Genomic DNA, 14,435 nt, shown 5'->3' on the forward strand with positions numbered 1-14,435 from the left:
GCTGCAACGGGTCCTAGCAGCTCCATACATCAGGGACATCTTTCAAGAGACTTTGAAACAAAAAACAAAACAAAAAACCCCCGCGCTCCTAATAGTCAGGAGGGTTTTTCCCAGTCTGCTACCGCTCTTTTCTTTCTTTTTTTTTTTTCTTTTTTTTTTTCCGGGTGCCTTGGCGCGTCCCCTTTTCTACCGTGCTGGCCGGGCCCTGCTTGCATCCCTGGCTGGGGGCCGGCTGCGGGCGGCGCAGGTGCGCGCGGGGTTGCGAGGGGCGGGCGGGCAGCGCCGGGAGCCGGGGTGCCCGGCTTGTGCGGGGCCATGCGGAGCAGGAGCAACTCCGGGGTGCGCCTGGACGGCTACGCCCGCCTGGTCCAGCACACCGTCCTGTGCCACCAGGTGAGCGCGCCTGCTCTGTCTGCGCACGGCCGGGGATGGGGAAGGGGCTGGTGCTGCTTGGAGCAGGGGGTGGCACTAGGTGAGCCCCTGCCTGGGTCCCTGCCAGCCCTGCTGGTGCGGCAGTCGGGGGCTCCGGGCTCCACCGCTCCGCGCGCCCCTTCCCTCCAGGGTCACAGAAAAGATGATGTGATCTCTTGCATTGGTCCAAGTCAACGCAGTCTTGTATTCGTGGGTCTAATGCAAGAGATCATGGAAAAGATGTGCTCTCTTTTATTAGACCAACTCAACACAGACTTTTATTTGTTGGTCTAATAAAAGAGGTCACATCTACCCACACAACCATGTCTGCCTGTGCCCCTAGACCAAGGGCATACAGTTATTTTGGGCAGAGGGCCGCTTACTGAGTTTTGGCAAGCCATCGAGGGCTGCATGACAGGTAGCCCAGGGCAGATAAATATTAAGTTTTAGAAAATTTTCGGGGCCCCGCGGGCCGGATAGAATGGCCCGGCGGGCCGCATTAGACCAAAATGGCAACAACCAATAGACAGCTTGATTTTCAAAGCTGACCCCTTTTGGGATCCCTTGGTCACGCTGTGGGCTTTCACTGCAGCTAGCGGGAGGGAAAGGGGCTGGGGGCACAGGCCACTTCAAAGTTACTTGAATTCTTCATAGAAAAAAAATTTGATTAAAAAGGTTCCTGTTTTTTGGCACCCCCTCCCACCAAAAAGGGTGGGGGAGGGGAGAGGGGAAGGTCTTGCATTTGACAGCTGAAAATCAAACCACCTATTGGTTGTCACTGTGTTGGTCGAAGGACCAACACAGACAAGGTTCTGTGGTTAGATGTGATCTTTTATTAAACCAGCTAATACAATACTGTGTTTAATTGGTGTAATAAAAGATATCATATTTTTTCTGTAATCACTAATAAGACCAACTTATTAGACTAAGTTGGTGTAATAAAAGATATCACGTCTACCCAAAGAACCTTGTCTGCCAAACTGTCTGTCCTATGCTTTTCAGTGGAAAATGTTTAAGGTTAATTTTTTTCCTTAAATGAAAATGCCAAATGTCAGAGAAAACCGTGTTAGCTTCTGGGTGCATTTCCCTGCCTGAGCTCCCTAGCTGGCTGCCCACATGGGCTTCCCCAGAAGCACTCACTGGGCGGCTCCTCTCCCTGGACCCAGACCTCGCTGTGGTTGCTCTTGTGCCCATGCGTCTCAGAGCTACTAGTCTTGTGCACCTGATGGGGTCACCCGGGGCAGACAGGCCCGTGGGGAGGTTCCAGGCAAATTGCGGCCTAGCCCCTAAGCCCTCAGCAGCAGATCTCAAAATGTCAGGGTCTCCCAGGTGGGAGATCTCCTGGCATCTGGGGTGACTCCCTCACCATGAATCGAGGTCATGTGGCTGTTTCCCTTGCCGTGGCCCCCTGGTTGAGCCTCACTGGTATCTAGTGAAGTACAGTTGTTGGCTTAGGCAGCACTGGGCTTGTACAGTCTGTTGTTGTAAGAACTTATGTAGAGTAAATTATGCTATGAAGTGTTGCATGAAGTGGTGTGTTACCCCAAGTAAGCAACATGTTTGCTCTTCAAGAAAAGGCTGGTGAGAGAGGTGCTGGGATGCTGCCACAGGTAAATATATATAGTGCTGCATTTTCTCCGTAACATAGAGGATGAATTTTTGGATGTATGTATTAAAACCACTGAAAAATATCCTGTCCCTCAAGTGTATAACAAATACTGTACTCTTCTTGTGTGAACATCAAAAGCAATCATCAAAATTGTTCTTTCAAAAGTGTAAGCATGCTCAGGAGATGATCTTATAAAATAGATCACAGATGCATGAAAGCACAGTGAGCTCTTAAAGCTATTTTAACACTGTGTTTACTGTAATGTTGAATGGCTTGAATTGCTGCCAGAAATGTGCTCCTGCATCACTGACGGAGCTTCTGAAACTCCCCTAGCATAGATGCACTGCAGCGACTTCTAGCATATGTGGCTTTTGAATAACATTCATCTGACAGGACTGAATCCACAACAGAGCTGGATTCAGTGTTGCTAAGAAACTTACTTTGTTTAGTTTGTGCCTGTTATCACCCACTTCTTACCAGATTCATAGGCCAGATTCTGATTTCAGTTATGCTGAAGTAGATCTAGAATTACTGCATCAACTTCAGTGGAGTGGTGTCAGATTTATCCTTGTTTAACTTGCACAAGATGTTGGCCCCTTGTCTTACAGTTTTGCTTGATATACTGAAAGAGTGATGGTGTCAAGGGTGGTAGGCAAAAAATGTGACCCACTAGATATGTTTTGGCTCACAGATCTGCATAAGCACATACCATAGTGCTCTCTATTTGCTGTGCTTCTCTGCTTCATCCAGCATGCAGTCACTGGGTGTAAAAGTTGTGGTGTCCTTTGATATGGCATGCTTCAATTGAAATAGTGTAGCATATAAAGATGGACCCAAGAATATTATTCCATGAGTCAGGTTCCAAATATACTTATTTGCTAAGAACTATAAGGGTGCTTCCAGATGATGTTTGTTTCCCCAGGGAAAAGTAGCAGCGGCACAAGGTGCTGCTGTTGCAATGCCTGTGCCATGCACACTGTGGCGTGCACAGCACGTTGCCCCAGGTGGGGAAGGGGAAGCTGGCCCCAGCAGCTGTACCTGGGGGCCTCCCTGAAGGTAAGGTGGCCTTGGCAGGATGCCTGGCTGACAGCCAAGCATGTGGCTCCAACTGTCCAGGCTCTGCTCTTGCGTGGTGCACGCTGCCGCCATGTGTGCTGCCCCGCTTTTTCTCAGTGTGGGTTTTTTTTGACCCTGGGATCTCCTGGGGTCAAACACCTCTCCCCGCGCTGCCAGGTAGCAGTGTGAGGAATGCCTGTACGTGTGGCACGTGACACCACAGACGGGTCTGCAATGCCACATACCTCATATCCATACTTCTCTGGACATGACCTACAAGGCTGCCTAGGAGGGTGGTAAGGCCCAAATCTGCTTTTGCTGAAGTCTCTATGAGTTGTGTCATTGCCTGCAGAAAGCTAATACCATATACATTTCTGAGTGAATATGACTGGGTATTAGTTAAAACCAATACAAATAATGAAAAGTGATATAATTGGTGTAAGAAATCCATGGAGCCTTATGAAAAAAGCACTGGAGTAGAACTTAGGAGAACTGATTTCTGTTTCTGGCTCTGCCACTAATTTGCTTTGTGACCTTGGGCAAGGTCATTTTTACTTCCCTGAGTTTCAAAATGAGGTCTGGGGAAATTATACCACTTTGCTGGGGGGGATGCCCTTTATGATATAATAATGAAAGGTATACTTTGAGAGCTATCCTGTTGTTATTGGTTAATAATAATAATACACATTGGAACCGATCAGTATTTTTCCAAGGACAGATTGCATGGTTTTATGAAATGTATGAGTAAACTCTCTCATTTTCATAAAGAAGTTTCTTAGAAAAAACAGAGTCCCTTGACAATGATCACATAATAGGTGGGAAAAGATTATCAATGCAGTGCCTATGCTTGACTGCACAGAGGTGTTGTAAAACATCTTGCCCTTATTTCCCCACAAACTGTAAATATTGCATTTTCCTTTACAGTCATAGATTTAAATGGAAGTGTTCACCTAGCCCGATGTAGAGAGGAACAGTGCCTCAGCTGTTTTGTCATTTTTCCAATATCTATTTGGTAGGCAAATTTTAACTTTTCCATTTGAAAAAAAGTAAACCAGGAGTACTAGATGAGAAAAGAATAGGTGGCTGAAATGGAAACTACTTTTGGCCATTTTTCTTTTCCCTTTTTTCCAGTTCATGTTATAGGCGCACTGGATTGCATTCAGTTCCTCACAAACCAGCCAACCAAACAGACCCTGATGGTGATCTAACTTAATTTAGCCTTGATTTATCTGATCAACTAGACTAATGAAAGCTAAAATACACTTTAGATTGGATGCTGAACTCAGTTATAGTGATCTAAGTGTGTAGTAGTTCCAGTGAAGTCAATGGTTAGTTACTTCCCTTTCCTATTAGTGCAGCTGAGATCAGAGTAGCTGGAAAATTTGTAAATAGAAAGAGATATCGTGTGTAGAACCACATATCAAATTATGACTTGTCTGGCAATCAGATCGCTGCTGCAGAGTTTCATGGCTTTGTGGAGTCTGTTGACTTCAACAGGGTTTCTTTTTACATGCAGACCTGCCAGTGCCAAGGGTTGATAACCTTTTTGGACAGGCTGAAAAAATACAGCTCTATCCAAAGCAAGCCAGCATTTGTAATACAGATTACAAATTTGTACTGCTGTCCCTTCATCCTGGTGCCTAGTTGCCAGCACGGTGTCATGTGAGCTGGTTGCTGCCAGAATGCTGCTGGTATCCCAGCTTCCTGGGTCAAATGGAACCGCTTGATTGATGGATCCAGCCCACACAGACTGTAGTTTGTTGACCTGGGGCCCATGCAGATGGATTTACAGGATCAGGGCTTACCAATCTAAAGTAAAGTTAATAATGGCATTGTGACATGATACTCTTGAGACGTGGAGCATCTTTAAGTCCTATTGATAGCTGCAGAAATTCAACCTACCTGTCATCAGAGACACTTAGCACCTGGTAAGATTGGACTGTTTGTACAGTACCAAGGAGAAACTGAAAAAAAACCCCACCCTTATTTTAAGAATAAGAATCTTACAACGCAGACAGAGTAACTTTAATTCCCTCTGTTTCACAGAATGCCTGTTCCAAAGCCTCTTGACTTTGTCTGATCCAAAGCACTTGGGATCAGCTTTTGTCCTACGTTGGAAGTGCCTCTGTTTAGTCCCTGTGGTTCCGGTTATAGCGTAGGGTTCAGAAACCTTTTGAGAATGGCAGACTGAAAGAACACAGATTGGTTTAAGGTGGGCTGCCACTGCCTCTTATCCCTACCATTGAATTGCTGCTGATGATCGTGGGCCGAACGAAATGACTTGGTGGGTCCTGACCCAGCCTGTGAACTCTTGGTTACTGATCCCTGATACAGCAATTAGAAAAGGTGGGTCTGCTGCTGGTTATTGTTTTGGTTTTTTTGTTTGTGCAATCTTTCAAAAATTTAAAACAGCTCAGACCCTGGAAGTTGAATGGTCTCCTGGAGTTTTATAAGGATAACTCCCCCCCCCCCCCCCCCCCCCCCCACCCCAGAAATATCCTTCATAGTGGCAGGAAGCATTTTCCATTGCACATCTGACACCAGGCTGAGAATGAAGCCTCTGGGCAGGGGGGGGGATAAAAGCTGTCCTTAGGCAGCTGGGCAATCTCTGCAGTGCTAGAATTACAGCTACAGAGCAGTTCCTTTTATTGTAAGTCCCTGCCTAAGTAAGTGAGAAGTATTACATCTGCCTTTAAGAATTGCTGTTCTTCCTATTCAAATTAAATTGGACTTAAGGTTTCGTCTTCAGTGTTTTGTTTTGCAATTTCTCCTCTGCTCTTGCTTGTCTTGCTTAGGAATGCCTTCAGCAGGCAATCCTTGTTGGGTGTTTGGGTGACTGCCTTACTCCATAAAATGAATGGAAGTATGTGAAGCACCAGAGGGTTTGCTTACTCTGGAAACCTCTATGATTTGCAGTGTAAACTCTTTGGGTGGGGACCATTTTTTCAATAGATGTATACTGTACATCTAAAAGGCCCTAGTTTAGGCCTTGCAGTGCTGTTGGATCCAAATAACGGTAACGCATATTAAGCCTGTAAACATTCCCTAAGTTACCACCTACGTCTTCACTGATCACCCTTTGAGCAGCTTTGGGAACTTTAAAAGTCGTGGTGACAAACTGAAGGAAGTTCATAGTGAAATGAAAAATTAGAAAGGTAATAGATGTTTTGGTAGAGCAAAAGAGGTTGCTCAAAAGTGCTTGAAAGCTGTGCTTTCCAGGCAGCATAGATAATGGTCATAATTAATCTGAATAATTTTCTTCTCTGCACTTTCCAAGGGAGGACTGGAAAGGTTTTACTTACATTAATGGATGTAGAGATCACAAACCCTGTGTGAGGTATATTAGGTAAATATTACTTTTCATACTTTTCTGGGAGTGGAAACAGCAGTTAATTGACTTCTCAAGATCACGTGACAAGGCAGCTACACGTTTAAGCATGGATACCAGATCACTTGCTTGCCTGTTCTGTATGTGAGCATGCTGCCATGCCATATAATTAGTTTTATTTCAAACAACCTATTGCTAGATAGAACTGACTATTTTGCACGTCCATCTTATCCTTCTGGGTAGGCTGAGAACTGCTCAGCTGTTAACTGTTGAAATAGATTCTCCTTTCACTGTAGTAATGGTACTCTTAGATCTCAATTCAAACCCACTATAAACTTGTGAATGGTCACAGAGTAGAATAAAACTGTAAACGTGAGGTCTGGTGTGTCTTTGTGCTGTTTGCGTTACCATTTGATATGGAAAGAGCTACTGCAGTTCAGTAAATTGACTTTAAAATGATGATACCTGTGGATTTCTTTGTTCTTTCATTAGAATCCAGTTACAGGACTGCTTTCAGCCAGCGTTGATCACAAAGATGCTTGGGTCCGGGACAACATCTACAGTATTCTGGCTGTGTGGGGCCTGGGAATGGCTTATCGGAAGAATGCAGACCGGGATGAGGATAAAGCCAAAGCCTATGAACTTGAGCAGGTATACCTAATTACCACATAATGATATGCTTATCAGTGGTCCCACTGCATTTCTTTAATTATTTGATGAGATATTTATTATTTACGTTGGCCTAGTACCCAGCATATTGCAAGGGCTTTCAAACTAATGGGCAGTCACAATCCCAGCCCAGATTAATATTTAGATTTGGAGTATTTATCTGGTCTCTATTACCATAATATCAGAGTGCCTCACAACCTTTCATGTATCTACTTAGCCTCTCAGTATATTACTGTGGAGTAGGGAATCACTACAGGTACTCCTCACTTCCTCGGCGGCAGCAACAGTCCCTTGGAGTCGAGGATGACATCCATCAGGCTTGATGGGTCCTCAGGTGTCTGAAGAGTCCAATTCTGGATACACACGTTCTTCGGCAATAGGGGCATGTTGTTGCACGGGGGAGTGGGATTCGCAGCCCCAGGTTGATCTTGTCCTTCATCCGCTGCCACTGTTTTGCCTCAGTATTGAGTCGTTGGGCCTTGAACTGGTGCGCACCTTGGTGCACTCCTCACTTAACGTCAACCTGGTTAACGTTGTTTCATTATTACGTCGCTGATCTATTAGAGAACATACTCGTTTAAAGTTGCACAACATTCAGTTATAACATTGTTTGGGGCGCCTGCTAGTAGGTAACTACTGTGATGTAATTGGATTCGCTTAACATCATTTCGCTTAAAGTCACGTTTCTTAAGAATGTAACTACCATGTTAAGTGAGGAGTAGCTGTATTTCTGTTTCTCAGCTGGAAAATAAAACAATAAGAGATTAAATGTCTTAAATGTAGTTGCGTCAAGGGTCACACAAGAAGTGTGATATCAAGTAGGAAATAGAACCCCTGAGTCCTGGACTAGTGCCATAGATATTGGGTCACTTATTCTGAAGTCACAGCATAACTTTTGTAAATTCTCTTTTTTCAGGTTGAAAGACACATTTATTTCCTGCATTTAATGCAAAAATGAATGATTTTTCTTTATAGCAGTCCCTCTTGCAAACAGCACTGCTTGTATTTGCCTGGACAAAGGGAAAAGGTCTCACTAGGTTTTTCATCTGCACCAGTGCGGTGCTTTGCAGACATTTGGGGTGTATCCATTTGTTTTTGCCCACTTCCCCAACCCCCTCCACAAATTGAATACAACAAAAAGAGTCTCTTCTCACTTCTTCAACTAGGCCGAACTTCCTTAGCTAGTTAGAATATGCCTTTAGGAAAAGATTTTGGCTTTTCTGTGCAATAATGTTGTCCAAATAGAAATCAATAAGTTTCTTATACTTTTAGAAAACTAAAGAATTGAAGCAGTCTTGAACCCTCCTAGGTTGCTAATATGTTTTGATGTGCTTTGCTAGCAGTGAGAGTGTCAGATTTTTCAAGTGACCACAAAAAAGACACATTCCAAGATAAAACTCTGGAAAACAAAGTAATCAGAAAAATATTTCCCTTTAAGCATATCAGGTCTTTCATGTCTATGCTTGCTGCAGGACAGTTGTACATATATAGCCTTGTTATTGTTAAGAACTGTCTGATATAGGTGATCATCCTGGTGATTGGAGAAAATAATTATTTGGTCTCATTCCTGCAGAATGTTGTGAAACTGATGCGGGGACTTTTGCAGTGTATGATGAGACAGGTAATCTAATAATTACATTATTTACTGCTCTCTGTTGCTCAGCTGGATCTATTGCCTTACTGCAATTTTTGCATGAAGTGGAATATACCATGGCAAAGAATGAAGGAGTACTGGAATTTTGTAAGATCAGTAGTTCTTTTGGGTTCTGTAGTCCTGTTGATTTAAAACAAGTGGCAATTAAAAGCTGCCACTCAAGTGTATTGCAAGGGGGGTGTTCCCATATATACCTCTGTTTATGTTTACAAAGCAGGGTACATTTCTTTTATCTGAGATTTCATTCAAATGACTGTGCAAACAGATGTGGGTGTTTTAAATTTATGTATTTACTGGGAGTAAAACTCTGTTGTCCTGCATGTGATTGGTCACACCTGCAACAAATTGCAGTTATACGTATGCAAATTAATTTTTGAGTTTGCACAGCTATAATTAAGAGCTTAACTCAGCAAAGCACTTAAGCTTATGTCTTACTGATTGAGACAGTGGATTTACATATGAGCTTAAATATAAACATTCGCTTAAGTGCTTTGCTGAATTCTGCCATGTGAGAGTAAGGTAGGAAAAAATGGAACATATTTGCTAGGTGTTCCTGGAGCAAAAGTGCCCTCTGACATGGTTTGTGTCTGACAAACCTCTTCTAGACTGCTTTTGAATTTAAAATCTTGATCTTATTCTTAGGTGGACAAAGTAGAGAAATTCAAACACACACAGAGTACCAAGGACTGCTTGCATGCCAAATATAACTCAGCCACTTGTGCCACAGTGGTTGGGGATGACCAATGGGGACATCTACAGGTAGATGCAACTTCCCTTTTCCTGCTCTTCCTAGCACAGATGACTGCATCAGGTAAGCAGTGTTTTAGCCCTGGCCATTGGTACGCATGATAATTTTAAGTTAAATGCTGCAAACAGCTTTTAATAAGTAATTAACTTTAAAGAATATGACAGTTACAGTTTTTTCTTCTGCAAAATGGGGTACACCAGTAATCCTGAGTAAACGCTGCCCTTTGTTGGTATAACATCCTAACTGTGTTCTGATTGCCCCTTCTTTCAAATGCCTAAAGAGAAGTGACTACCTTTGGACACATTAATTTTACTGCTGATGTTACTACTGATTTTTAATACCTTGTAGTTAGAAAAGTTTGGCACAGATGGTGCTCTGAATATCAGAAGGTGAAAACCCCTCTGGCCAATGACATTAGAAATCAGTGCTCTAACTTGGGTTTGAGCATTATATTCTGTAGTATTGGTTTGATTGGGTTTTCCTGGCCCATATGAATTATGAGCAAGTGTTATTTTGTTTTTCTCCATGAGGACACACAAATATCAGTAAATGACTTAAGAGGATCTGCTAGTTAAAGAGGAGTGACTTCCAGTAAGAGTGGGAGCCAGCTGCAGAATCCATCAAGCTGTCCACCTAAAGTAGATATTTCCTAAATATTGTGCCCTACTTAAATGTTGATGTGATCTATGACTGGGTAGAATGCCAGAACAAGTATTGGTAGTTGTCAGGCAACAGGGAACCTAAGTTTGACTATTGTGAGTAGCTTGAAGGTCTGTCAAGTTTGAGCATATATGCTAGTAAGAATACAGATAAACAATTAGTGCTCTGTATATAGCTCTAGATGAAGTGCTTCAGAAATAAAAAAAACTTAAGTGCAATGGTTGCTTTTAATTTTCAAAATGCCAGGGAGCTGTTGGAGATGAAGCGGAGCGGCTACAATGGTATACACTTGATGACTGGAAAGAAAATATTGGGACCATGTCTGATGGAAAATGGCAGCAGGGCATGCAACATTTAGAGGAGCCCTGTGCTATTACCTCAGGAGAGTAATATTTGTATAGAAAAGAGATGCTACTCACTTGTGATTCAAGCCTTTATTAAAACAGAAACTTGAAGGGTAATTGTAATATAGCTAGTTAATGGAAACACAAAATACGTGGAGTATCTTGTATCATGCATTTATTGTGTCTGAAAGGAGACACAACTTTATGAAGGATAATTGTTGGTTCTGTTGCTGTCCTGCAGAGATCTTTGTGCCCCTCTGAAAATGAATAAAAAATGTACCTCTAAGTCAACATGGATCCTAATTATCCTGGCCCTGCTCCCTTGTTTCTTGTCACCTTTGTATTTTGATGATTTACCAAGTCTACCCTTCATAAAGAGTTGTGACTATACAGCAGCTTCCCTGCTTCTTTTCTGTTCTCTGTGTGCCTTATAATGATCTACTTCTGAAAAAGTTGTCATCAGACCCTTTGGTGTTTGAATGTGACCCTAAGTTTTTTTTTTTGTTAATCTTTGAACTAAAGAATATGTGCTAGTGACATTTAAAGTACTGCATCAGTGGCAAATGTTATGAGGCCTGATTCAGTGTCTGTTGAAACTGATGAATCTTTCAATTGATTTAATCAGGGATGGATTTCTAGCAAATAAAATGACAGTTTGGCTGCCAAACATCCTTTTAGAATGTTACATTTTGTTTCTTTTTTACTAGGGTTGCGGATTATATTCACCCTTGATGAGGTTGCGTTCATACAGAATCTTGTTTTTTACATTGAGGCAGCTTACAAAGTAGCTGTAAGTATCTGAATATTTTCTCAAGGACCTGAAAGAGAGTCCTATAATTTTTTATTGAGTCTTTTATTTTGTTCCTTGGTAACACTTACAGCTCCAGTTTGTCATTTTATAAATTATATCATTTTTTGTCCAAGAACAAAAAGCTTTAGGATGTGTGGAAAGGAATGGTGACTTTAAGAAATTGAGAGAAGCTGTATAGTAGGGGTATTGTTTACTTTGGCATACTTCCTGCTCTATGAAAAATTCATCCAACATTGTTAAGACGTCAGTCCTGCTAAGATTTACTTGCATGCTTATCTTTGAGCTCAGTGAGTTTACTCACATACTTAAATAAGGCTTTGGAGGGCCTAACTTCATAAACAAGTAGGTTCCTCTAGTGTTTTGTTTTTAAGTTTCAGTAGGATCTTTTCCTTCTTCTTGTTACAGGATTATGGAATGTGGGAACGTGGGGATAAAACCAACCAGGGGATCCCAGAACTGAATGCAAGCTCTGTGGGAATGGCCAAAGTGAGAATGTTTTACTGATTCATTGTTTGGATGTAAAACTAGAACCTGTTGCCTCTCTTAACATGCTTGATTGCTTCCCCATCTTTGTGTTTGCTGATTACATGATGTTTGTATGTATTACTGTATGTAGATCTTAATGTCCTGTTGATTCCTTTGTTTTGGTGCCTTAACTTTAGTTTAGATGACATAGAAACATATTAAATGAGGGTTGGAAGGGACCTCAGGAGGTCATCTAGTCCAGTGTTTCTCAACCCGTGGGTCACGACCCAAAAGTGGGCCGCAAGAATGTTTGAAAGGGTTGCAAACAATCACGAAAAATGCAGGGAAGTTTGGGTTTTCCCTTGCAGGCTGGGACGCTGCCAGCCTGCAAGGGGCTGCTTGGAGCTGGGGGAGTGGGACACGGGCACTATGTGCACATAGACATGCACATGGCAGCCAGGCAGGGTGGAGAGCAGCTCCTGCAGCTCCCTGCAAGTAAGTCTGTGGGACGGAGGTAAGGGGCATAGACGATGGGAGGACTGGGTGGGAATGTATGTGCCCCCAGATATGTACGGGCATGGGGCTGCAGCCTGGTTGGACCAGCATGAGTAGGAGCTGTCTCCAAGGCCCAGCAGGTGGGTCACAGCATATGAGGGTGGAGCGGGGCAGCAAGATTAGCTGCTGGCAGCCAAGCCATGGTGGCATGGTAGAGCCGTGGCCCAGCTCACAAGCAGCTGGCAGCGGGAGGAGGTGAGGTTTAATGTGGGCACCCCCTCCCATCTGTCACTTCTCATGTTTCTGATATGGGGTTCATGGTGGCGGCAGCAACCAGTCTTGCTGCCCTGCTCCACCCCTCCACTCTGGGACCCACCTGCTAGACTACTGAAGTGGATCCTGTTCATGCTAGTCTGGCCAGGCTGCAGCCCTGTACCCACATAAATCTGGGAGAGCACATGTCCCCCCTGTCCCACACACCCACCCCCAGCCCCTCACACTGTGGGGCAGGGGGCTGTGGGTCAGGGCTGGTCATCAATGTTTACAAATGGGTTCTGGTACAAAAAAGGTTGAAAACCACTGATCTAGTCTGACCCCCCCTGCTCAAAGCAGGACCATCTCCAACTAGATCATCCCAGCCAAGGCTTTGTCTAGCTGGGTCTTGAAAACCTCCAAGAATGGAGCTTCCACCACCTCTCTGGGTAATCTGTTCCAGTGTTTTACTACCCACCTCGTGAGAGAGTTTTTCCTAATATCTAACCTAAACTTTCCTTGCTGCAACTTGAGACCGTTGTTCCTTGTTCTGTCATCTGCCACCACTGAGAACAGTCTGGCTCCATCCTCTTTGGAACCTCCCTTCAGGTAGTTGAAGCCTGCTATTGAAATCCCCCTCAGTCTTCTCTTCTCAGTGAGCCCAGTTCTCTTAGCCTCTCCTCATAAGTCATGTGCACCCAGTCCTTTAACCATTTTTGATGCCCTCTGCTTTGCTCTCTCCAATTTGTGCACATTTTTCCTGTAGTGGGGGGCCCAAAACTGGACACAGAACTCCAGATGTGGTTTCATCAGTGCCGAACAGAAGGGAAGAGTCGCTTCCTTTGATCTGTTGGCAACACTCGTACTAATGTAGCCCAGTATGCCATTAGTCTTCTTTGCAACAAGGGCACACTGTTGACTCATATTCAGCTTATTGTTTACTGTAACCCCCAGGTACTTTTCTGCAGAGCTGCTGCTTAGCCAATCAGTCCCCAGCCTGTACTGTTGCATGGGATTGCTCTGCCCTTAGTGCAGGACTTTGCACTCATCCTTATTGAACCTCATGAGATTTCATTTGGTCCAGTCCTCCTGAATCCTAGTCCTACCCTCCAGCATATCTACTAGTCCCCACAGCTTAGTGTCATCTGAAGACCTGCTGAGGATCCACTCCGTCCCATCTTCCAAATCATTGATGAAAATATTGAACAAAACCGGCCTCAATATCTATTTCCGGAGACTGCTAAAAGCCTGTCGGTGGTTTCTTGGATTCATAGATGCTAGGGTCAGAAGGGACCTCAACAGATCATTGAGTCCGACCCCCTGCCTAGGCAGGAAAGTGTGCTGGGGTCAGATGACCCCAGCCAGATGCCTATCCAGCCTTTTCTTAAAGACCCCCAAGGTAGGGGAGAGCACCACCTCCCTTGGAAGCCCATTCCAAATTTTGACCACCCTCACCGTGAAGTTTTTCCTGATATCTAGCCTAAATCGGCTTGTCAGTTTGTGATCATTGTTCCTTGTTACCCCCAAGAGGCGCCCTGGTGAACAGAGCATCTCTGATCCCTTGCTGCATCCCCCTAATGAATTTGTAGGCAGCCACAAGATCACCTCTCAGCCTTCTCTTGCGGAGGCTGAAGAGGTCCGGGTCCCTCAGTCTCCCCTCATAGGGCTTGTCCTATCAGCCCCTAACCATACGAGTGGCCCTCCTCTGGACCCTCTCATGTCTATCAACATCCTTCTTGAAATATAGTGCCCAAAACTGGACACGGTACTTTAGCTGTGGTCTGACCAATGCCGCATAGAGGGTGATGCATGATAAAGTGCACTTAGCTTTGCTGATGATTTTGTCACACTGACGACATGTTCCTCTTGGAGTCCACTATGACTCCGAGGTCTCTTTCCACTTCTGTGCCGCTGAGAGGTTTCACTTCCCAGC

The 14,435-nt window shown here is 44.0% G+C and overlaps 1 protein-coding gene across 5 annotated transcripts in view; it reads left to right on the forward strand.

Moving 5' to 3' along the window:
- The first annotated feature begins 262 nt into the window (after window positions 1–262).
- Window positions 263–14,435, forward strand: part of PHKA2 (phosphorylase kinase regulatory subunit alpha 2) — an 83,490-nt gene continuing 69,317 nt past the window's right edge. For 2 of the 5 annotated variants that reach the window (XR_001373537.3, XM_059720884.1), the window contains exons 1-6: window positions 263–393; window positions 6,897–7,055; window positions 8,647–8,694; window positions 9,370–9,538; window positions 11,187–11,269; window positions 11,696–11,776. Coding sequence is in view for 4 of the 5 variants with exons in the window: in XM_059720884.1 (XP_059576867.1) it covers window positions 316–393; window positions 6,897–7,055; window positions 8,647–8,694; window positions 9,370–9,538; window positions 11,187–11,269; window positions 11,696–11,776 (618 nt within the window). In the remaining variant the exon portion in view is untranslated. Of the gene's footprint in view, window positions 394–5,122; window positions 5,423–6,353; window positions 6,423–6,896; window positions 7,056–8,646; window positions 8,695–9,369; window positions 9,539–11,186; window positions 11,270–11,695; window positions 11,777–14,435 lie in introns of all 5 variants that reach the window. The other 3 variants (XM_014608224.3, XM_006267599.4, XM_019495036.2) reach the window with 2 other exon arrangements.

Source organism: Alligator mississippiensis, chromosome 1, assembly GCF_030867095.1.
Source record: "Alligator mississippiensis isolate rAllMis1 chromosome 1, rAllMis1, whole genome shotgun sequence".
Lineage (NCBI taxonomy): Eukaryota > Metazoa > Chordata > Crocodylia > Alligatoridae > Alligator > Alligator mississippiensis.